A 22590-nucleotide genomic window follows, 5' to 3' on the forward strand; every position below is an offset into this window, starting at 1 on the left:
ATGTAAGAGTTAAGTAGAAATAGTACACATACCCGGGAAATGCTATATAAATATGATTTTGGAGATGTACCGGTTTTGGAAAGTCAAGGGTGTGGTTAATATGCCCACACTTTCTACAAGAAGTATCTTGTTATCCTTGTTCGTACAGTGTATGTCCGTCACACTATTTTCTTCTCAAACTCCTCTTACATTTCAAGCACTTGCTAATTAACCTTTTGGAATTTGATTGGTGATCAAGCATAGCCAATTCGTCTTTTGGAATATGATTGTTGGTCTTCTGTAGATGTGCAATAAGGTTTTTAACTATTCATTTCACCAAGGGCCAATAATTATGGGCCGGAAATGACGTTTCTCTCTCAGATTCCTCTTGTATCTTAAGCAGTTGCCGATTTATTTCTTGGAATATGAAAGATAGTGTCCTGATAGTGTTCAGAATTTTCACCTTCATCCTGTGGGTCTAAAATGGACGTTTTTCGTATGAAAACCTGATTCCCAGTACTCCTCTTACATTTATCTTTTGGAATAAGATAAGCGGTATCCTGTAGATGTGCAATAAAGTTTTGGTGTTTTCAGTTTTACTCTGGGAGTAAAATAGGTGTAAAAAAAAAAAACGAAATTTATCTACAAAATCAACGTTCCCAGAGCAGTAGTCAATTCATTTGATTGGTTATGTCTTTTAGATGTGCAAAAAGGTTTTGGAATTTTCATTTTAATAGAATAAGCCATTTTCGGGCTGAAAAAATGACAATATGCTTTTTAAAAAAATTCCAAGAATTTCTATAAGATTTTATGCAGTAGCCGAAACAACTTTTGAAACATGATTGTCCTGAAGATATGCAATAAAAGGATTGACAACAAATATCCATAAGCCTCTGAACACAGTAAAAAACATTTAAAAATGGATGCTGACATATATGATATATTTCATCTATGCAATAAACCCAATACCTGTTTGAAACTAAAAAATTTAAAACATAAATTTTGTTTCAAATAAGGTTTTGGAAAGAATGCTTCTGTGTTTAAAACAAACTAAATTTTGGCCCCCTATTGGCCTTTTGGGTGAAAAAAAAATCAGAAACTGCTCGATAACCTTCAATCAATAGGGAAACTTAGTTGATATTGCACTCTTAAATAAAATTAAGAGTTTAAGAAATACATGTTTGTTTCACTTGTAACTATAAAATAACACAGAACACAATTTCGTAAATTTTGTATCTCTTACCATGACTTGTTTATTAAGAAGGATCGTAATAGCAATGTAACAAAAGATCACAGGCGTTGTCATTTTTGTGTAATTCAAAATATTGAAATGAATATTTTGTTTCGAAAAAATGATGTCAGATTACTATAGTAACTTATATTCCTATACATTTTTGAATTGACTAATTTGAAGAAGCTGAACGTTCAGTAGAAAAAGAGATTGAAGATCAGAGATGGACTTCCGGCATGGTACAGCAAATGTCAGCAGACATGGATAGAGGTCCTCGGTGTAGGCCTTATGTGCTCAAAACCAAAAGAGGACTAAGACGTAAGAAGAATTTGAAGAAGCTAAAGCAAGTCCATACGTGGATTCTTTAACAGCAGAACACAAGCTAGTGTTTGTGATTATGTATGTTGCCCAGCACTGGCTATTTAGGTCGCCACGTGAGTCGAAAGATAATTATTCCTGTTCAACCCGTCGATTCCTTGAACTTAAATTTGCCAACAAAGGAATAAATGTTGTTATCATGAGTAATACTTTTTAATCATAACAATGCTCAGTCTTGCATTCCACCATATTTCAAGATGATGTCTACACCATAATTTTCCAACAGATATTCCCAAACTGTTGCTTTCAAACTTTTTAATTATAAAGAAACCTTGCAGTGCTATCTAGATTTAGAACAAAATCCTCTTCCTCCTCTTTCAACTTTCTTGTGATATTAATATAGTTGAAAATGACGTCCTAAAACCAATCATTTTGAAACGCTAAATACAGGGAGCCCCGATCTTTGTATGTTAATTTGTTTGTTTAACGTTCCTTCGAGAACTTTTAACTCATATTGAGATGCCACAATTTGCCACCGGAGGACTTCAAATTAAGACCTGTATTCGGTACTTACTTTGAACAGAGAGGGAACTTTTTCGTGCCAGCACCTACTGCGACATGGGACACCGATTTATACGGTCTCATCTGAAGGAACAGTTTCCGCGTCACACAGTGGATTTGAACCCGCGACGTAAGGATCAACTCCTTATCCCGAGATCTGGAGCAAACGCTCTAACCACTTCACCACGCGGGCGATTCGCCCCGATCTTTCAATTGGCGACAGAACTTCATTTCTGATATGAATTCTGTCGAAGATTATGCTGTACGTTGGACGAAATACGAAGAGGAAAACCTGAACACTTTGTCAGAATGGATTAAATGTTTTATGAATATTTAACAGAATCGTATTAGAAAGATAAAAGACAATATGTGAATCATCTATCCTTTCGTTTTCACTAAATCGGAGGTGATAAAAGAATTAGAAAGATTTCATGAACATTATGTTATGGTCCCAGCAGACAAGGTTGAAACACTAATAATTTGTTTGTAAGGCTCATTATTTTAAGTGTATTTTAGAAGAACCTGATTTTAATTCTACATCTGGAAATCCTACCTATACTCACAGTTCACTTTCTAAGGATGAAATTCTCCAAAATAACATTTTAGTCTTTAATACTTTTCACATACAAGTCAGCGAGAGTGAGTTCGATCTAGCCTACATACAAGCAAAAACAAAAACACATTGCCGGACTCGGCAAGTGCTCTACAAGCCTCTATCTTTACTCCTTACAAAAATATTAACTGCTGTAAAGGAGAAACTTCAGACGTAATGTGCTACAGCATATTCTTAAAGTGGTGCAAATCTCAAAAAATCCAACGAGTTTATAGACAATTTTAAATCACATTTTTTTTCAAAACTTATGCCTTTCTACACTTTATACAACCATTCCTCACGATGAAATTAAAAACTAAGTTTTATGATATCATAGATATTATAGACGACTGCTTCTTCGATAAAAATGGAACTCGGAAATTTTCATATCTGGTGACTAGTCATACAGATAATTACTTTGTTAAAAATTACTCTGATTCTGCACACAAGTACTCTGAAATTAATATTTAAAGAACTCTGAAATTCCTCATTGACAACGTCTTTATAGTCTTTGGAGGCCAGCAAACTGTTGGAAATTGACGGGGACTAATTGTGCTCCTTTATTAGCCGACCTGTTTTTATATTTCTATGAAGCAGAATTTACTTATAAACTTCTGCATGAGAAGATCTTATTTAATTGTATGCTGTTTTACTTTCCGTTCGAGATTTTTTCCACTCATAGAGAAGTCACTATATACCGGTGAAGGGCTTCAAATTTACACCTTTACTCGGCACTCAGGGTGAGTGATCTTTATCGTGCCAACGCCTGCCATGACAGGGAGCCTCGGTATTTAAGGTATTATCCGAAAGTTCCACAACTTTCACTTCAAAGTGTCCACAGCCTGGCGAAGAAGAACACTTGCTACCTATTTTTATCGATTTAGGTCAGTCGCGGCCGGGGTTTGAACCCATGACTTTCCGATCACGGAGCGAACTGTCTAGCGACTGAGCTACCGTGACGGTACGTGAGAAGAAAACACTTGCTGTCAACTTGATATCGACGACGTTTTATCAATAAGCAAAAGTTACTTCCATTCATATGTCGATTCGATATATGAATATCCAAGTGAACTCGAAATAAAAGACACCCCAAAGTCTGCTACATCTGTTTCATATTTGGATGTTTTACTGACTATAGACGATAAGGTTCAATTAGCAACTCAACTGTATGACAAACGAGAATATTTCCGTTGGCTATCACCAGCATATGGTGTTTATGTCTCCCCACTTATTCGATTTAAAGAGCATGCAAAGTACGATCAGTTTTTAAATCAGAGCAGGTTACTGATGTAACAGGGATTTCACAACCTCGTCTACAGTCAGCATTCAGTAAACTCTGTGGCACCGTTGTTATAAAGACCTTGTTAACAAATACAACCTAATATTGGGTCGTATTTTTTTTTTGACGAATTTCATACAAATTGTTAGGCCTTTGTTTGTATACTTAATTTGACTACGGAATATCCTGTCTACCTGATCTATATATTAGGGCTCACTTCGAGTGTGATCAATGGTCAGATAATGCTTACTCCTCCTAGGCACCTGATCGCACTTCTGGCATTTCTCGGGATCTGTGTTTTTTGTCCTGTTCACAGATTTGTATTATTTTTAGGTTTTTATTTTAGATCGATCTCTGTTCATTATCTTCATCTTTTCCATTAGAGAAAACATTATGTACAGTTCACAATGTTATTGTGGTAGCCAATTCATCTTTTTAATATGGTTGGTTATGGTTGGTTATATCCCGTGGATGTCAAAAAGGGTTTGGAATTTTAATTTTCACCGATGGCCAATTGGGGTCAAAAAATGACTTTTTTCCACGAAAACCTGGTCCCAGAACTCCTCTTAGATTTTAAGCAGTCGCCAAATCATCTTTTCAATATGATTGGAGGTATCCTGTACAATTGTAGATGTGAAATAAGGTTTGGAGTCTTATTGTCATAGGAGAAGCACAATAGGGACCAAAAAAAACCATTTTTTCCCCTTTTAAAGCCATGTTCTAAAAATCTTTTAAACAAGACTGCCAAATTTCTGTATTAAACCACTCCTTTCACAATGCTCAATACATTATAAAAAATTACAACTTTTTTGTAGGAGCCAGGATCCTCTCAAATTCTCATCATATTAGTTCGTATCAACTTAAGATCTTAATTATATATCCGCGCTGAACACAATTAGTTTAGAAAATCATTAGTTGGTATGTTTATCCTTAAATAGCTTTGATATATTATCCAAATTCGACTTCAATAATGAGATAAATCAATTCTTACTATCACAAATCTTCAGAATCCATACTGAGGCTGTCTGGACCTTAACAATTGAATTGCTATGAAAAATTAATCCAGTCGAGAAATAACGATATTGAAACCGGTATCTTAGTTCTGACTGATCAGCCATTGAATCTAATATGCTGTCGGCCTGAATGTATAACTCAGCTCATCCCACAACTAAACTGCGCTCAAATGTGATTTTGTCAGTGAATTAAGTAAAGAATACTAGATATTTCCAAGGATTAAATGAATATAAAAGATGTAACTCGGCGATTTTACTTCTTTTATACTGTTTAATTCTCATGCCATGGGAGACATTTTATCAGCAAGATCTGAATGTCCCTTACCAATGCTTAATATTGTGTAAGCGAGTGCGCCTGCGCTAGACAGAATTTAACGACTAGAAATGGTTTCAAAACTAACGAGCACAATTGATTAGTAAGAAAGAAAAGACAACTAGTTTTCGTAAGATTGAAAAATTCCAGGACCTGCATCATTTTTTATCCATTGAGCAAGCTCTGAGTAGTACATTAAGACTTGCTATGATAATGATTTATAAAAACACTTTCATATCGAATCAGGTTAGGAAAACCATTTTATGCCCCCGTATCGAAGATTCGGGGGTACATAGTTTTTGCCCTATCCGTCCGTCTGTCTGTCTGTTTGTCCGCAAAAACCTTAACCTTGTCCATAACTTTTGATTGGTTGGAGCTATGACTTTAATATTTCACATGTGTATTCCTTGTGACAAGACATTTTTTGGGGTACCATCATATTTGACATTTTGACTTTGACCTTGGAGTTTGACCCACTTTTGCAAAATTTCATGATACTTTAATCTTGGCCATAACTTTTGAACAGTTGGTGCTTGGGGTTTCAAACTTCACATGTGTATTCCTTGTGACAAGACCTTTCTGTGGATACAACAACTTTGACCTTTTGACCTTGACCTTGGAGTTTGACCTACTTTCGAAAATCTTTAACCTTGCCCATAACTTTAGAATGGTTGATGCTAGGGCTTTCATATTTAATATGTATATTCCTTGTGATAAGACTTTCCTTTGGATACCAATCACTTTGACCCTTTGATCTTGATATAGGAGATTGACCTACTTTTGAAAAACTTTAAGCTTGGCCATAACTTTTGAACGGTTGGTGCTAGAGCTTTCATACTTCATATATGCAATCCTTGTAACAAGACCTTCCCTTAGATACCAATTACTTTGACCCTTTGACCTTGACCTAGGAGTTTGACCTACTTTTGAAAAACTTTAACCTTCGCCATAACTTTCGAATGGTTGGTGCTAGGGCTTTGATATTTCACAAATATAATCTTTGTGACAGGACCTTCTTTTGGATACAAACCACTTTGACCTATTGACCTTGATCTAGGAGTTTGACCTACTTTTGAAAAACTTTTAAACATTTGGTGCTACGGCTTTCATACTTCACATGTGCATTTCTTGGGACAAGACTTTCCTTTGGATACCAACAATTTTGGCATTGACCTTGACCTTGGAGTTTGACCTACTTTAAAAAAAACTTTAACCTTGGCCATAACATGTGAACGTTTGGTTCTAGGGTTTTCACACTTCACGAACAAGTATCGCAAGACCTTACCTTGGGGCCCCATTTGACCTTGACCTTGACGTTTTACTTACTTTTAAAAAACTTCAACCTACGCCATAACTTCTGAACAGTTGGAGTTAGGTCTTTCAAATTTCACAGGTATATTCCTCGAGACAAGACCTTTCTTTCAGGGCCAACATCTTTGATCTCTTGACCTGGAGTTTGACTTGCATTTGAGAAACTTTAACCTTCGTCATAAGCTGCCATACTGGGGCATCGGTGTTTCACAAACACATCTTTTTTTAATATAAAACATTTGGCACGATTTATTGAGACAAGAATAAGATATATTTATTAATATTATTATTAGCATAGCTTATACTGTGACAGTTCGATATGATATAAATATTACTGAGATCTGAAACGGACAGCAATTTACAAACTTCACAAGAAATATCATATAGAGCTTCTCTGATACTTTCTTAAATAAATCAATAGAACAAACAGAAATCACGATAATCCGGTACATACATTATACTGAATTTAGAAAAAGAAATTGTTAAAATCCGTCATAAACATTATTGTATCATTTAGCCAGTGTTTATTATTGTTCAAAATACATTATATGTAAATGTAAAAATGTAAATCTTTCAAAACACGCATTTCTCTTTTGTTTGTCATTGAAACACAATTGAAAAGGAAATACTGTTCATAGCATAACGTAATATCCAAAAAGGTATACTACCTTGTAATTTGAAACACAGCATAGCATCAGTTAATTAAGAGGGAGGGATATTTCAAAACATCCTCTACTTTTTTGCGATTCTTAAATCTAAATTATCAGCATTTCCGAGTGTTTAAACAATTGATTACAGACGTACCATCCAAAACATCATCTTTTTGCAATCTTTCAATTTTCAATTAATAATTGCTCCTTGATCACTCATTAAATATTGATATAACCGGATCATGATAGTAAATACAATTTCTTTTATTCCTTTTACAGATACGATTCGTAGAGATCAGAGATAATTGAATTCAAGACAATTTGGAAAAGGGTCATAACAGGGCGGTTGCCACCTAATGACAGTGATTCATTTTGGTGTGCGTCCTGCGTAAATTACGCACAAATTTTGCCCAGGACGCATTATTTCAATAAATGTGCATCCCAATGGACGCAAAAAATTTATAGAAGGACATGTACTATTTTAAATTATTTCGGTATAATCTGATTCAAAACTTGACTGATTGCATCATATCCACGTGCTAAGCGATATGCATGAACGATTTTAACAGGTATAAGGTTGCCAACAACAGGTCAGATTTCACAACTGCAGTTAAAAACAATCATCAGAAAATATTTGAGAGTTAGATAGCATAGTTCGATTAACACTGATTATGTCTATATGTTTCTGAAACGAATACTATACCTTTGTATTTAAGCTGTAACCTGTATCATTGTTTTTTTTTTCTTTTCGTTTTTTCCTTACAAGCTTAGAAGTATAAAATTTAATCATTTTGTCATTTCTTCTTAAACTTTTTTTACTTCATTCTGCTTCTGTGCATTTTATGACTGATACAATATGTGTGAGATCGTATGTACGATCTAAAAATAGAACCAAAGTGCACAGTGGACAATATATTATTTTTATTTTATTTTTATGACACAAAATCTTACTTGGACAATTGATAGATAAAGTATAAATCACTCACAGCTACAATAAAACATTTGCACTTTCGTGCAATACCCTTTTTTTATTTAACCAGAATTTCCTCTGTATCATTTAATATACGGTACCCTTGGATTTGGACGCATTAATTTTAGCACGGGACTCATTGTTGTCATTAAGAGGGGTCCTTTGGACCCATGATAACCATTTTCAAAATGAATCACTGCTAATGATGCTTAATAGATTTTGAGCGCTTTATGTTTGACACTCCTGAATGGACTCCTTTACTAAAAGGGGGAATATAAGCGCCCGGGTACCCAACACATCCTTTATCATTAACACGGATTAATAAAAAAGTATTCATAAAAAATGACGCTGCATGATAAGAATTCGGTGCTCTTGGTCCCAAAAGACTCCTCCCCAGCATAAATACCGTTTCCGAGCGCCGGGACACAAAAGCAAGACTTCTCTTGAAAAATATTGAGATACAGCATTTTCATTAAATGAACGTTCCCCAAAGGAGGTGGGTAAACAAAACATGCAGAATGTCTATAGCTTCAGATATATAAAATTCATATTCAGTTTGTGAATTCAGTATTTAGCAGGCCCGTAGGAAGCAAATTCAGTTTGGAGGGGGGCACAGCCATGCATTTTCAGTTGACAGTTGAGGGGGCACTACCAAAAATTTCCTGACAAGCAAAAAAGAAAGGTCATCAGACGTTTTTATTGAGGGGGCACAAGCATATAGTATCTATGTTTACTATAGTAATCCATATATCGGCACGTCCCCCGTGCTAACCCCCCACCCCCCTCCCCAGTTCTTACGGCCATGTTTGGAGTAAAGTTCTCATTATTGATATTTATGAAATTATGATAAACAAAACTTTTCTGAGGAAGATTTTCTCGGCAAAAATTAATCTATTATTGAAAAATAATACGATATTCGTGGAGTTCGAATCCTAGCAATCAAAACTATGTTTGTGATATGACCCTTGACTAAATGGACCAAGTATTTCTCGGAAAGATGCGAATGTTGTGTCATAAAAGTGCATTTTAAGGTAATAGGTAGAGTGGGTCTTTGCCCCATGCATTTGTTTATCAAAATATGCATAATTTTACGAGGATAAACTTTCAAAAAAATGGAGGGAAGGCTCACTCACATCGAAAAATTGTGTTATAGAATGAGAAAATGATCCTTTTACCCTCTTTATTGTGAGTATGCTATTTCATAGACAAATAATTTAAATCTTTGTGAGATTACTGCAACTTGTTGAGATTTTTCATGAAGGATACTTTAATGTTAGATGAAATATCAAAAAGTATTTTGTTATTAGAAGCTTTTAATTTTTCACCTTCACGTTTGTCGCACTATAGGCATTTCGCTCGCCTTGTTCGCCTCTCTTCTTAGGTCATCCTTATTTTTCAATTCAAATAAAGCTGTAAATAACGTCATGGCTTTTCTCAATTTGATAATTAATAAATGATATTTTGTAAGACTGCATGAGGACACCAATCGCAAGAGAAGGAGCCATAGGGGAACATTAATACATGTAATAAATTTTATTACAATTAGCACTAGCTCATTAAGTATTTAGCAGATACCAAAAAAATACTAATTACTTTAATCTGCTGTCACCAATATATTACATTTCATATCCTTCTGTTTTCATTTACGAAGAGTGACAACTCTTCTTTCTTAGTCCGAATTTCTCTGTTAAATAATCAAGCTAAAAATACATAATTTCGCGATTTTTTAAAAAGAATTTATATTTCATTTCACCTTACACCATTCGTTGAAAAGTGGTCGTGAGTGTCAGTCCATAAGCAATCTGAGATCTTATTGATTCAGTATTATATAAAGCAGGCACATTACACGTAGTACCGAGTACACGTGTATCACATTATAAAACACGCATCTATTATATCAACAAAACAAAAAATGGACAAAACCTTTCTATATTGCAAGGTTTTATTCTTTTGTTAATTGAACGTACTTTATTTCCTCTTTAAACTGTGTAAATTAGATATGTACATTGAAGTAATTATTGAACTCACTCGCATGGCAGGAGTTTCTAAAATATTCACTAACCATAACAATGCATAATACGCATAAAAGGCAACATCTCATTCACAGAATGAATATAAAGAAAGTTAAAGAATTCCATAAACCCTGAAACTTTTTTCAAACACATAAAACTGCATATGATTCATTATCCGTCTCTTCCTAAAAAAAATAGTTTTTAGAACCGGATTTTTCCTGGCACATACTTTTCTACAAGCTTTGAGTAGTACTTGGTGAGGTTTTCCACGTCGGGGAGATCGGAGCGTTTAGTGTACAGGTCGAACTGATTGAACTCCAACACCCACTTCTTCATCTCCAAGTCCTTGTTGCTGCATAGGTAACTGTAGGCGTTGCAAGTATGCCAGGGATAAAAGGAATGAAAACGTATGATAAAGAGAGCTTCTTCTGGAAGATTGTGTGGATGATTGAGAAGCACGCGGTACATGTACTCATCGTGTCCCCAGGACATTAATACCTTGTCTAATCCACAGTTTTCCTCGTAAATCCCGAGCCTCGTATTCAACTTTTCGTCCTCCATATCAGGGTTATCTTTAAAACTTTCCCGCCCAAAAACTATGTTGTCGTCTGGAGCGCAGCCGACGACGAAAGTGTCTCCCACTGTGGACCACTGGGGCTCTCCCCATAGGGCCATTACTTTGCCTACGTCGTGAATAAGTCCTGTAACTTGCAACCATTCTTTATCTGGGTGCTTTTCTCGAATCCCCTCAGCAGTCTGGAATGCGTGATAGGCATTTGGAATGTCTACATCCGGGTCACTTTCGTCTTTGAAAGAATTCAAACATGCAAGAGCCTCCATCATTGTCATTTCAGCGTGGTTGAACTTTCCTGGGAAAAAAAATATAACACAAAGTTACAAGGATCTCTAGTCCAACAGAACAAGCTCAGAGTGAGTATCCGTTGTCCAAATATGTGTTCAAAATCATTAAATTCATCTAATTCCTACATAGACAAAACGCAAATTTATTGAATTTGAAATTAATTTTGTGGTTTGTCCACTAAAATGGATGCGTTTTATTCAATCACATGGGCATCAATAAGTCTCTCGTGAACAAAAGAAAACACAGATGTAATAGACTGCTTTATTTTACCCTGAAAGAGATAACAATATTTAAGCAAAACAGACCAAAAAGTTTCAATTTCATTGATAATTTAATTAATATTGTTTAATAATCGAAGCATTTTTGTGCCTCCGAATTTGAATCTATATGTCTTAAGTCTTGGTATCTTCTTATACATTTTTTAAACTTTGATTTCCGTAATAAGCTCTTCTATTTTTTTTCTCTTTTTTCTTCCAGTTCTTTTTTTCTTCTATTTTTTCTACTTCTTTCTCTCCTCCTTGCACCCTAGAGTTTCCTCCTCAATACTTAATGTCTGTTTTTTTATACCGGGATTATTGCACACATGATTGTTCATTGAACTTCTGAATAGTTGAATTGAAACATAGTTGAAATATTTTGTCAGTTACATTCTCAAGAGTCGACAAATAAGTGTATGTTGTAAATTATGAATTTACTTGATGGAGGTCAATGCAAAATTTACAATATGATGCATAGTCAAAGGAGGTGTTATAACTTTTGAAGAGAAGGGAAAGGGCGAACAAACAGTCTCAACTGATGAATTGCTACTCGACAGAAAAGGGTCATTCTTAATATCTAGGAACCTCTGACTTCATGAATTATAACAAGATGTACCTTATATAATAGGATATAGACATGTTACTCTTCGTCAGCTTGGGGAAAGATGCATTTTGATTACAATTGGATCTTTGATTCGCCTTCAAAGATATGTCGCTTTATAACAACATATAAAATCTGAATGCAGAATCTTAATCTGATTTTAATCACACTAGTCTAAAGGAGCAGGACTTTTATGTGTGTTTCCCGTCAGTTAATATAGTGTCTTCTTCATGTCGTAGTATTTAGTTGTAGTTTCTGCACAATTTTTTTTCTCCGAAATTTAATATCAGTATCGTAAGTACCCATTTCTCTGGGACAAACTGTCATCAGCTTTTTTTTTTTTTTGGTGTTTCAATCTTTATTGTCATGTTTCTGCAAAAAATGTTTTAAAATATTTGTTCAAACAAGTAAAGAGGATAAATAAATCATAACCTGTACTTGTTTGTATTAGAGAAAAAATAAAGATTCGAAATTTTACATTAGAAATTTAAAGTAGAAGAAATTTACAAAATTATTATAATAAAATTTTCCATTTTTCGAGAAAGAATTGAGAAATTCTTGAATTGATATTAATAATGATATGCTATTTAGTATATACATGTATTTCTTCAGCAGACTTTTTATACCCCTTGATAACCCATTCTAGGTTCATAAAGCTATATAACAGAATCGGTATGCAAATTATTTCTGATGTTAATCTCAGAATTTTTATAACAATAACTAACAGTTCATTTTAGAATGGGCATGTATGCATGCATGTACATGTGTACATACCTTAAACTTTTGAACTAATTAAAGAACACACCCGAGGAGTTCTGGGAGATATGTAAAAGGCCGATAACTACCTACAAGATCTGACCTTTCGAGTAATTTCTAGAAGAGTAAATTTTATATACATATGTAAAGAGACGAAGTTGCAGGTTTTATATACCACAAACCGAGGTTGGGGGACAATTTCATCCACCCGATGACATCGAAACTACTATTTTAACTTTCTGCAGGACCCGTCTTGAGAACTTTCAGCCAAATATGGAATTATGAAGGTTTCTGAATCAGATAAGTGTAACTTTTTAAAATTATCATCAATCTACTATTTAGAAATTTATATCGACAACTCAATCGTGTTCAAATAAGTCAATCAATAAGAGGTTAGGTAAATTCAGACACTAATTGAAGAAATTTATCTTGCCTATAGGAAAAATTGTCATTCATGTGATATTAGTGTATTAGAAGAGATTGTTTTGTCCATACTCTTCCTTAATTTGTATTTGGTTTCTCTTTTATTTTGCTTTATTTTTGAAATATTGCTTTTGACTTTCATATCCTAGGAAAAAGAAAAATGCTGAACCTGCATATGCAAAAACGAAGTACGAGCAAAAATTTAGAAGAAACCAAAGAATAAATAGGTCACTCAAGAAAAACGGGTGTAACGCAGCAATCCATATATATATATATATATATATATATATATATATATATATATATATATATATATATATATATATATATATATATATATATATATATATATATATATATATATCATAAAAGAAAAAGAAAATGCACAGTTTCGAAATTTCATAGTGTTGAATGAAATTTGGAAACTGTGCATTTTTTTTTCTTTTATGTTAATTTTTACTGTGTGACAATATATATATATATATATATATATATATATATATATATATATATATATATATATATATATATATATATATATATATATATATATATATATATATTAGAGAATAACAGTGTAGAATGTTGTTAATTAATGTAATTATAATTTATATATTATGTTTTTACAGGACTTTCGTTTCTTTAAAACATTTTAAACTGAAAGCGATTTATTCTTGTATTTTTCGCCTGGATTGTGAATATGTATGTTTAAATATCCCAGAAGCGTATGTTTTATTGCTGTAGAATTGAAGGTGTTTTTTTCCTTCCAGTTTATCTTCTCATTTATTTGAAACGTGCTTGTAATTTTAATCGAGAAGAAGATTTCAAATGGGTCATCGATAGGATGATTCATGCTGGCGCTGATTAATTATGTATGAAATCCTGTTCCTAGCTATTCTTATATGATTTGTTAAGTATGTGGTGATGGGCATCCAATAGCTTTAAAACAGGACTACGGAGGAAGTTTTAAAATAAATGTACTTGTTAATAAATAATAGAAGTTGCACGTATTTACATTTCCTCTGTTTCCTGCATCATATTTCTTTATATTATGCATGCACCTGATATAAATATGTGGATCAAATAATAGAGTCAGATTTAACTTACTGTATGTAAAACCTGCAATCTGAACGCCTTTTTTTTCGTGGAAACTGTGTATCGGAAGTAATATGCATGCACATTCTTATTCAGACTTTAAATTATTAGTAAAAAGATTTAAATGTCCGTGTCTGTCCTGAAAGGATACTTTATTTATGCCTGATAAGATATAGTAGTCATTTAAATTTATTTTTTTCTGGTTTTAAAGTATATTCATACTGCATAAAAACCATGACAAAGTTTAGGGAAATTTCCTACATTATTTTCCTCTGCAGATGTCACGGAACTTCATTCACTTTTTGAATTGCTATCAAATGAAGCAGCTGGCATTTTAATGATTCAAAGGAGATTATTCATTTAATTTGGACTTACGTTTGCCTTCAAAACCCAGTTTTTGTTACTTTTTTATGTGTTGGTAAAGTAAACAAATTTAAACCAATGAGAGTGCGAGATATTGTAAACTTCCGGACATTACCACTAAAACGTTTTTAAAGGGTGCATGGCTTTATGAAAGAAGATTTTTTAATTATTTATGTTTTTGATTTTGGATTACGTTTGTGCAAATTGATCTGACTCACATATTCAAATGTATTAGAAATATACATTAATTATTCAACCAAATGAATGACGGCAGTGACACTTGATATGGCTGAGTTCAATCAATATTGGAAATCTCTCTTACCCCAGTATTCCATCTTCTTTTTCACATACGCCAGAGTCTGATGTGTATGCATCTGCCTGTATGTCTCTACCACATGTGCAGGAGTGGTGTGGATGTTAAAATTTCGGAAATCTTCTATCTTTTTGTGCTCCGGGCGATACTCTGAGGGGTCATCCAAAGGAATAGGTTTGTCTGGGAGGGGCACGCCACTCGGGGGAGTTAGGGCATCGGCAGACATTTTGGTGTGTGTTCTCCTCACAAATGGTTAACGCGAATGAGGCCCATACATCAGCACATAACAGAAATATAGGTTGAAAACCTATAACCAGTTTAAACTGCTTTACTTCTTAAGCTGATATGGTTTATTTGTAAATAAATATGACGTATGCACGCATATAAATATAGCGGCCAGGTCATTTTACCACGCTTGCGCGATACATTTAAATACATGTAGGTCGTAGCCGAATAGCTCTCCATGTATCTTTAGAATAGAGGAGAAAGAAAAAAAAATCCTATTTTTTATTATCAGAATTAAGCGTACTTTTTTGTTATTCAAAATTTATTTATTTATTTATTTATCTTTTTAAATTATTTATTTAGTTGATATTTATTTTTTATTTTTTTTTATAAATTTCATTTATTTTTTATTTAGTAAATTTAATTTTAGTTTTTAATTTTTTTTAAAAAATTTATTTTTGTTTGCATGTGAAGCCACATCTACCCCCTGAATTGAAACTTGGGAAAAGAGAATCACGATATATTTATTTAATCCAGGAAAAAGGCTCAAGATTGACACTAGTTGACATACATATAGCTTGCGTGTTCCTTTGTATTAAAGCAGTGATAATTGTTAAAGCGTTCATTAGAATCAAGATTGTTAGCACACTTATTTGTGAATAACAACATGCCTTGATTGACACCTGACCAAATGACAATTACATAAAATGCATACACGTACTAATTGTATTATTATGTAGACAAAACTGACACAGCTAGCCTGAAATCAGGACGCTGGGTCAAGCTAGGCTATATGGACTTGGTAACATCAATAGAATTTAACACACATGACTGTACATATCTAAATGTTTTGTCGCATTCAGACAGACATTTATCAAACAATTTATCTGACAAGTCAAATGTAGAATACAAAACACTCCATTCCATAATCTAGGTGTGTTAATTGAACATAAAATGCTCCAATGATGCACATCGATTTTTATGAATTGATTTTCCATTATATTTCCACAAATTTACTAATTACTTTATTCGGGATATAACTTTGGGCAATACAGCCCATCAGTTTACAAAAAATAACATATAATAACATATACTACAAACTTTGAAATCTCATGATATCTGCAGGCATAGGATGGAAAAACGTTTTTTTTTTCGATTTATCCTGAATGAAAGGCATTTTAACCAGGCACAGAACATTATGAAATCTTACAATATCTTCGATATCTTACAATATCTTACGATATCTTCAATACTTTTAGAATTATAAGAATTTTTAACAACTGTCAGGCAAGTTGATTGCATATTTCTACATCAAATGGGCTTCTGTTCATCGGATTTTCCTGCTTACGTGTATTCCAAACTAATCTAAACAATACTAGCAAAGCAATTAACAAAAAAAAAAAAACTACTAATAGTAATAACTTTTCCTGATAAAAGTTCATGATTACTTTGGAAAGCTAACTGTAATTTAAGTTAATAAATGACTATCCAAGCAATGAGTAATTCAAATGCAGTGAAGAAATTTCAAAGTGATTGTAATTTAATTAATTACTTTTCAAAGTAATTGGTCACATTTCTGCTGTGAATTAAAATTAATAGTAAACTGACTGCTCCACCATTGTACAGATTTAAATATACAGCAGTGAAATTTTTTCAAGGATTCAGAATGTAAAATAAGCGAATTGGACAGAGAACAGAATTTTAGATTTACCTAGACTACCATTCTTTTACATGGAATAGAGACTGGACGATTGATATGGATATTTTCACTTGAATCTCTGTGCAAACATAGTTTATCTTTGCTAGTGGCAGTCCTTCTACTCAATCTCAATCTCTACTCAATGACTGGTCGATCAATATATTCTCTTTCAACCATCTTTTTAAGAATTAAAACCGCTATATTTCTTATATGAAAAGGAGTGCTAAAATATGGACAATACTACAGATAAGTTGTTTAACTTGTCTTGTGCTTATCTGCAATGCAACCCAAACTTCATTTAGATCTAGAATGCAATATTATTCTCTCTCTAATGCATCAATGTAATATACATATCATTGATTCGATTTCAATATTTTTTATTATGTAAAATACATAAATGGATTAGATACCAGATTTGCCTATATAAGATTTAATAGCAGGATCCTCACATACACACCTAAAATGTGATGTACATTTTATGTACATTGTCAAGCGAACACCCCGTGAAGAAAATCTGTTTTTCAATGCATTGAATTTGCTTTTAGATTAATTGAAGTGGTTTATCTGCTGGAAGTAAACACATTCTGGGTTCAGGTCACAATATGGGATTCATAAAGTTGGCATTTTGAGTACCAAATATCCTTGATCTAATTTCTTATCCACCCGGGGTATTGTTGATCCTCTGCTGTGCCCTCTGGTACACAGACAAGAGCTTTGCTATCATCGTGGCGAAGAATTTTCAACTAACTAGAATTCGAAGAGTATATATCCATGGTTGACTCTAATGAATAACTATATAAAAAGAATATAATTAAAAAAATGCATGTATACAGATAACTCTAAATTGACTTATTTTAAAGATGTCAATTACATAAATGTGAAGTGCACAAAAATGGAGAATTTGTTATTTGTAGTGCATATAGACTTTCTTATTATTAGTTTTGTTTTTTAATTTTAGCATTGGAATACGAACGATTGGATAGAAATCTTTGTCCAGGCAATATTTTTATTTTAGGTAATTTTTACTATATCTTTTTTATTTAAATAAAATTACCATGCGACGCTTAAAAGTTAAGAACAACCTTGTAAAGGTTCTATGTAATGGTAAATAATTAAAAGAATTGAAACTCAAAACTGAGAGAATAAAGATGATCAAGGATCAACAAAATAGTTACGTATATGACAAATAGAGCCCCGTCCTAACACCAGAACCTCTGGTCCAGGGGACAAAAATTTCAAACTTTTGGAAGAGACACCCTTGCTTTTATATCTTTGCATTTTAATTTGTCTGCTTATTATACAAGATGAGGGAAGACTTTTGAAGAATTAATGCATTTTCACTATAAGGGAAAAATTAAAATAAAATATAAACAGGGTGTCTTAGAAGATAGACAATGATTTATTTAATAAATGCATTTACAATGTATAAGTATAGGGTTTATTGTGAAATGGATTCCACAGTGCTGAATTTTGTAGAAAATGTCGTTCTCGCCATGTTTACTGGTTATTGAAATAATAACTTCCAGGATATCAATATAAACAATTTAGTACGTACATGCATTCAAAGGCGGATCCAGCACCGGCGTGCCTGGCGTCCTCCCCCCCCCCCCCCCAAATGATTGAGATTTTTTTTTTTGCTTGTGTACATTTTGTTTGTTTAACCTGTTTATACTCTCCATTTATCCACACGTAACGTTCAGGCACGTAGTTTCAATGCTGATTCGAACTCAATCTAATTAAAATTAGATGTTCCGAATCCGCTACCGCTTCTCAAGAGAAGCGGTAGCGGATTCGGAACATCTAATTTTAATTAGATTGATTCGAACTGGAAAAATGTTTCATGTCGAAAAAAATCTTAACCTACCCCCTACATATGTAAATGGTAAAGTTTTACTTGAATCATTACCACTATGAACATAATGATATTTTCCCACGACTTTTATTTTACTTTTTTAATTTTTGTCATATTGTAAATATACATTTAATTAATTATCAATATACTGAATGTAGAACTATTTTGCTTTAATTTCTACGCCTACAATATGTGATGCAGGAACTATAAATATTTCATGTAATCAAAGTTCTCATTTAATAGAACACCCCCCCCCTCCCATAAAACATGTAAAAAAAAAAAAAAAAAAAAGTATTACCTGTGTACTGACTGCTTCCTTTCCCCCGAACAACAAAATAAAATTAATATTGCTTTCTGTTTGTAATGAACAAAAGGCCATCTACTTTCACGAGTTAAATTAAATTGAGGTATTCTTAACATTTTATTAGACCAAGATAAAGTAATTGAATACAGTATTTACATATTGATTACCGATGTAAGTAAACAACAGTGAAATCTGTTCACTAAAACTTAATTGTCTTTGAACAATTTTCCTGGGGAAATAATTTAAGGCAGGCACTTCATCCTTGAAATGAACTAGATTAGCTCATAATGTACACCTTTGTATGATAAAATGTTCTCAAAGTCTAAAAAATGTTTTTTTCCTAATTGGTGTTTAGAGCTTCCTTAAAACACACGCTTGCGTAGGTTGTCGTCACAAAGGTATAGATTACTTAGAGGAAGTAGTAAGGGATCCGCAAGGGGGGGGGGTATCCGGACCCGACCCCAACACCCACCACTTGTATAAAATTCATATAGTAAAATACCAAAAATATGAAGGGGGAAGGGTTAAGAAAACTTTGTAAAGTTTGTAAGATATGTAGGAAGGTAAAGTGACACCCCCCCTTTCAAAATAGGTTTTTCAGGTTTGGGTTAGTTTTCCTTTTTTTTTTTAAATAAGGTTTTTTCCTTTGGGTCGATCTTTTTTTTTGAGTTGGTATGGAACACCTCACTCCCTTTTCTGGGAAAAATTACAGGAAAATTCCTCAATTGCGCTGTTACATTTTTCCGCGAGTCCACATTGCTTTTCCGCGAAAAATCTTTCTTTACCGTGAAGTACTAGTATTTTTTTTTTCTTTTCCGCGAAATCTTCTATGAACCAGGTAGTACCTTTTGCTCCCCCTCTACCACGGGGATGAATTAATGTTAAAGTCTCTTAAACATCGTTGAAAGACCAAGTAGATTGTAGGTCATCTACGTATTAACCTTCACAATGTCAAGGTTTTGTGAAATCCTTCCTATTTAAAAAGGTTTGAAGAGAAACGATATCACAAAACTTTGACATTGTGAAGATGTATAGGTTAACACGTATAAAACATCGTTAAAACATGCTGTCTGTTCAATAACCCGTAGATCCTAATATATTCATGTCGGAACAAGCTGCATTTTTTGAAAAAAAAATATTAATAGCTGATAACTTCGATGTTCGAATGTTTCCGAAACTGCTGAAAGAAAAGAATAGACGAAGGTTCACATGCATTCCTTTTTTCAAGGATAGGCTCTGCCTCTGGACAGCGCAAATAAAATATTATAATATAGACACAGGTAAACTTATGTAAATCAATCCACAGAAAAGCAATGTCAAGTAATTGCGGAGAAGTAAACTTCTTTTTTTTTTTGAAAATATAATGCAGATAGGAGGGAAGACCAAAATCTTGCGAGCCATACTGACATATTATTACACACAAAATCATTTTCTTGAACACCTGCAATCAAAATTCAAGAAAAAATCGAACTGTCTTCAAGTCTTTTTTACAAAGCCTGGCAATTACGGTTCGTCAAGTTAACAAACAAAGCTTAACAATAACTTTGCTTGTGCCAATGCGAGGCGCGGAAAGTGAGAAATCCCCTAAGAATGTACTGTACATGTACACCCCTTTTTCCCCCTTATGATTCAAAATTTTTCAAAACCAACCATACCAACTGATTTACAGATTTGTCTTTAATTATGAAAAATAATTCAGAAAGCATGGTATGCTATCACATGTATACAATACATCGAAATGTACGTTTATGGAAATGAGATTTAATTAACGTACATGATAAAATATACATGTAAGCTGGATTTATTTTAAAACATGCCGTTCAATTCTTGTTCATGACGTCGCATAAAGCAACGTCAAAATATCGCAACGTAAGCGTAAACTAGGCTACCTTTACGTTTATATAAAACAAAAATAAAGTTTTGTACATGCATATATTGATAATTTCATGAAAATATATACTCTCTAAAAGAGTTTTGAGGAATATTATTTAATTTTGACATGGGGCCGAATTTTGCATCAAACGCACCTTGTCCTTTAGGAAGATGCACTCTTGCTCATTATAACCATACCCTTAGTTTGTCTACTAAACACCCAGGAGCAGAGAATCGGATTTTCAAAGAATTAATGCTTTTTACTAAATGATCAATAGAGCCCCACCCTTACTCCAGAACGCCTGGCCCAGTGCCATGAATTTTACCATTTTAGAAGAAGCATTCTTGCTCATCATTATCATCATCCACTACGTTTGTAATCTATTGACAGGAGCAGAGAAGATTTTCAAAGCATTTCACTTTATATGACCAATAGAAATCCCTCCTAATACTAGAACCTCTGATACAGGGGCCAAAAATTTCAAACTTTTGGAAGAGACACCCTTGCTTTTATATCTTTGCATTTTAATTTGTCTGCTTATTATACAAGATGAGGGAAGACTTTTGGAAGAGACTTCATTGCTCATTATATCTATGTATAAAGTTTGTCTGCTAAAGATTCAGGTGGAGAGAAGGAAATTAATGAAGGTTTTATGCATTTTCAATATGTGATCAAAAGAGCCCATCCTAGCACCAGAACCTCTCACCATAGGGCCATGAATTTCACAATTTTGGTAGAGGATTCAATGGTTATTTCAATCATGACATCAGTTTGACTGCTTGATGTTCAGTAGTCTAAAAGATTTTTGAAGATTGCATTATTTTCTTTATGGTTTTAGCCCCATACCTCAGGCCCGGGGGGGGGGGGGCAAAAGTTTTGTTTCCCTTTACCCACAGTTGCTTTATGCCAAATTTGGTTGAAATTGGTTTAGCGGTTAAAGATATATGGCTGAAAATATTCAAATGTTGACAACGAACGACGACAGACGAAAAACAGATAGCAAAAGGTCACCTGAATGGCTCAAATGTCTTCTCTATATGAGTGAAAAATTCTCGAACGGGACGTAAAACAACGTACAATCAATCAATCAATCATGGAATGCACACTTAGATTACATTCGTCGAGTGAGCTTCGTAATCTTTGATTACCTATGTATTTAAGGTAGTGTTGTTGACATTGTTTTGATACAACATACAGAAATATTGCCTTCTCTTTTATTGAATCGAATAATCATCTATGTACATGTATTTCTCATGAATGTTACCAGGAAATTAATTACTGTTACCATTTTTCTTCCAAATACTACAATTTTATCAGTCTTCAAACCAAGGATATTAATTTTTTTTTTAATAGATTTGAACTTTCATATTAAATTCTTCCAGGAAGTTTGATATTGTTATGTAAGATGTTTACAAAAAAGTTTTAATTTATCTACCATTACTCACAATAATTGTTCTCATTTATAACAATAAATTTACTTAGAAAGTCAAAAAATCTTTTAGTAAAGCTATATCTAAATCCTTTCCATTGATATACTTGTGTTCCCACATAGCAATGGTGGTATGCATTGTTATCAGTTTCCTGCATTTTATTAAAAGCGATAAAGTGAAAAAGGAAAATATATACTCTCCGTTGTCATCAAGAAAGTGCAAACTGATTACTTTTATCTTTTTTTTTCTTTATTTATTGATTGCAAACAAACAATAACATACTTAACATATAAACAGTATATAATATG

General features: G+C 33.3%; 1 protein-coding gene across 1 annotated transcript; it reads right to left on the bottom strand.

Annotated features, from left to right (window-relative positions):
* Positions 1-10141: 10141 nt before the first annotated feature.
* On the bottom strand, positions 10142-15179 carry LOC133196253 (inositol oxygenase-like). The gene is made up of 2 exons (XM_061332167.1): positions 14909-15179; positions 10142-11098 (listed from the first exon to the last, which is right to left on the bottom strand). Exons 1-2 carry the CDS (start codon positions 15123-15125, stop codon positions 10431-10433), a joined length of 885 nt encoding a protein of 294 aa, XP_061188151.1. The 5' UTR covers positions 15126-15179; the 3' UTR covers positions 10142-10430.
* Between the last annotated feature and the right edge of the window lie 7411 nt (positions 15180-22590).

The sequence above is a fragment of the Saccostrea echinata genome, unplaced genomic scaffold, assembly GCF_033153115.1.
Source record: "Saccostrea echinata isolate AGI-Se365-2 ecotype Australia unplaced genomic scaffold, CSIRO_AGI_Sech_v1 ptg000030l, whole genome shotgun sequence".
NCBI classification, from domain to species: Eukaryota; Metazoa; Mollusca; class Bivalvia; order Ostreida; family Ostreidae; genus Saccostrea; species Saccostrea echinata.